At 40.4% G+C, this 2,345-nt stretch overlaps 1 protein-coding gene across 1 annotated transcript; it reads left to right on the top strand.

Moving 5' to 3' along the window:
• Positions 1–142: 142 nt before the first annotated feature.
• On the top strand, positions 143–804 carry LOC104963429 (glucagon receptor-like; the record flags this gene model as incomplete). The annotated part of the gene is made up of 3 exons (XM_010792012.1): positions 143–290; positions 430–526; positions 610–804. Coding segments are annotated over 3 exons (427 nt in total), but the record flags the coding sequence as incomplete, so codon positions are not given.
• Positions 805–2,345: the final 1,541 nt, after the last annotated feature.

Here is a 2,345-nt window from a genome sequence, read left to right as displayed (position 1 = left end):
CCGATATCTTCATCATTTCACTCCGTCTCTCTTTCAGTTGCAGTTCAAAAGGCCACACACACACACACACACACACATACACACACACACCTTCACCTTCACCTTCTTTCCACTAACAAGCTCCTCCATATTGTGTGTGTAGGCCACACGGAGAGACAGGGCTGAGACCGCCTCATGTGTCGGGTCTCCTCTGTGTTCTGGTCCCCACCCACCCCCATCCTCCCAGCGTCAGTGGGATGTCCCAGGTGTGTCTCCTCTTGGCCTTGCTTTTGCTCTGCAGCTGCACAAAGGTACGACTCATAGTGTCTCTTTCGTTTTCACACACCACAAGGAGATGTTACTTTGATCTAGAAAGATGAAGGTGTAGAAAATGTGATGATGGTGTTGCTGAGACTTCACGAGGCTTGATGACGTTTCCTCTTCTTGAAGGTCTTCTCTACAAACTCCCTAGAGCTTGTGAAGGAGAAGTGGAGCAGCTACAAAGACCAGTGCCTGGACTACCTCAACGCCACGCCCCCTGCCACCGGTGAGCCCCTCTCCTCCCAGCATTAGCATGTTTCTGCAGTAGAATTAAGTAGCATGATTTCACAGACCTGCTCTCCGCTGCAGGGCTGGTGTGTAACCGGACCTTTGATCTGTACGTCTGCTGGCCTGATGGACTCCCAGGAACAACTGTCAATGTGTCCTGCCCATGGTTCCTGCCATGGTACCGCAAAGGTGTGTTGACAGAAAATGCCCACAGCCAAGGTGAACAAAGGATCAAAATACAAGACAAGTATAGTAACACTTGATCTCAATGCTCTGTATGAGTTTTGTGAGAGCTAATTGAGCCAGATGTTTTGAAATAAATGTACTGTTTTTAAACGTGGCCCCCATTTACAGTTTTTTTTCATTCTTTACCGTAGAGGAATGTGAACATCTTTTTTATATAACACAGTGTTATTAGTTGTGGGGTTGAGTACTCCTTTAGAAATAGATGATATAAAAGATTCATTTTATTTTGCCTGCAGGAAATAGTTGTGTAGCAGTGGCAGCATGGGAAAGAGTGCAAATATATCTATTAAAAATACACAGAATATGTCAGTAAAGTGCCATATGCAACAATGTGATAAATGTGACCAGGTTTACATATAATGTCATAAATATAACTGAAATGATATGTCTTTAATTAAAATGAGCAATTTCAGTATACAGAAATGTTCCTCCTTTTCAAACTAAAGCTCTTCTTTAACACACCTTAGTGGAAATAAAGGGACTTGTATGTAACTGACTTGAATTTGTTTGAGAAATACAAGGACGCACTGAGGGGCATGAGAACACGTGCTCTTTTACATGTTTTCATTAAAGTCATTCAGTCAGTTAAGCTCATATGTCCTTGTCATTTAGTAAGATAAAAGAATCCTTCTGATGAGTAATAAATGCAGTAGTGAGAAGAGAGTGGATACGTCATCAACTGGTGTGATACGTATCAGTCAGCTACCACTCTCATTATTAACCTGAAAGTGGTGTCAAGGCTTCAAACAGTGTCTCCTGTGATTCATGTTCCCTAGGCTGTCAGATAGATAACTGTTGATACATGAAGCATGAGGCTCTAAGATTTGCTGCTCTTCCTGCATAGAATTGTTATTTTTCATGTTCAGGTTTCCCTCAGGTAGCAGGCATTGCATAGGTGTGAGAGGAGGATTATACCTGTTATCTAACTTTTAATCCCTATCTGATCAGATCAGATTTGGATTTTCGGGAGTTCAAAACCAAAAAACAGGATTAGGATCACTTTGATATCCGACCAGATCAGGAAATCCAATCCAAGCTTTAATCTGAGTCAAATCTTCAAAACGGGTAGTTCAAACCGACAACACAGGATTGGGATCAGTTTGATCCCAAAAAACTGGATTATCCTGATCCCACCAGAGGGGTGGATTTCCAGTGGATTACCAGAGCAAAATGTACTGTACCATTTATTTAAAAATATTTTTCAATATAAATAAGATGGCAAAGTTTGTTAACTGAAATAATACACTTTTTTTAGCCTTCATGGCAAATCAATTTTATTTTTCATTTTTCGGTCACGCTTGTGGTGGCCTATTTTGTTTTCAACCAAATGTTGATGACATAAATGTTTATGCTCATGAAAGTATCACAACAAAGATTGTCAATCACAAATGTAATTTAGATTAAAGAAAAAATACCTTCAACAATAAAAATGTCCATCTGTCATCACCTTTCAAAAGTAATTGCGGACAATAGATGTCTGCAATGTGGTCTCTTGTCTTCCTTGTATTATTTTTCATGTCCACTAGATGGCGATCGGTAGGATTAAAGCACTGATATTCAGGATCTAGTCA

The sequence above is a fragment of the Notothenia coriiceps genome, unplaced genomic scaffold, assembly GCF_000735185.1.
Source record: "Notothenia coriiceps isolate Sejong01 unplaced genomic scaffold, NC01 NC01_scaffold00036234, whole genome shotgun sequence".
NCBI lineage: Eukaryota > Metazoa > Chordata > Actinopteri > Perciformes > Nototheniidae > Notothenia > Notothenia coriiceps.
The sequence above is the reverse complement of the archived record's forward strand: the minus strand, read 5'-3'. Positions and strand labels throughout refer to the sequence as shown.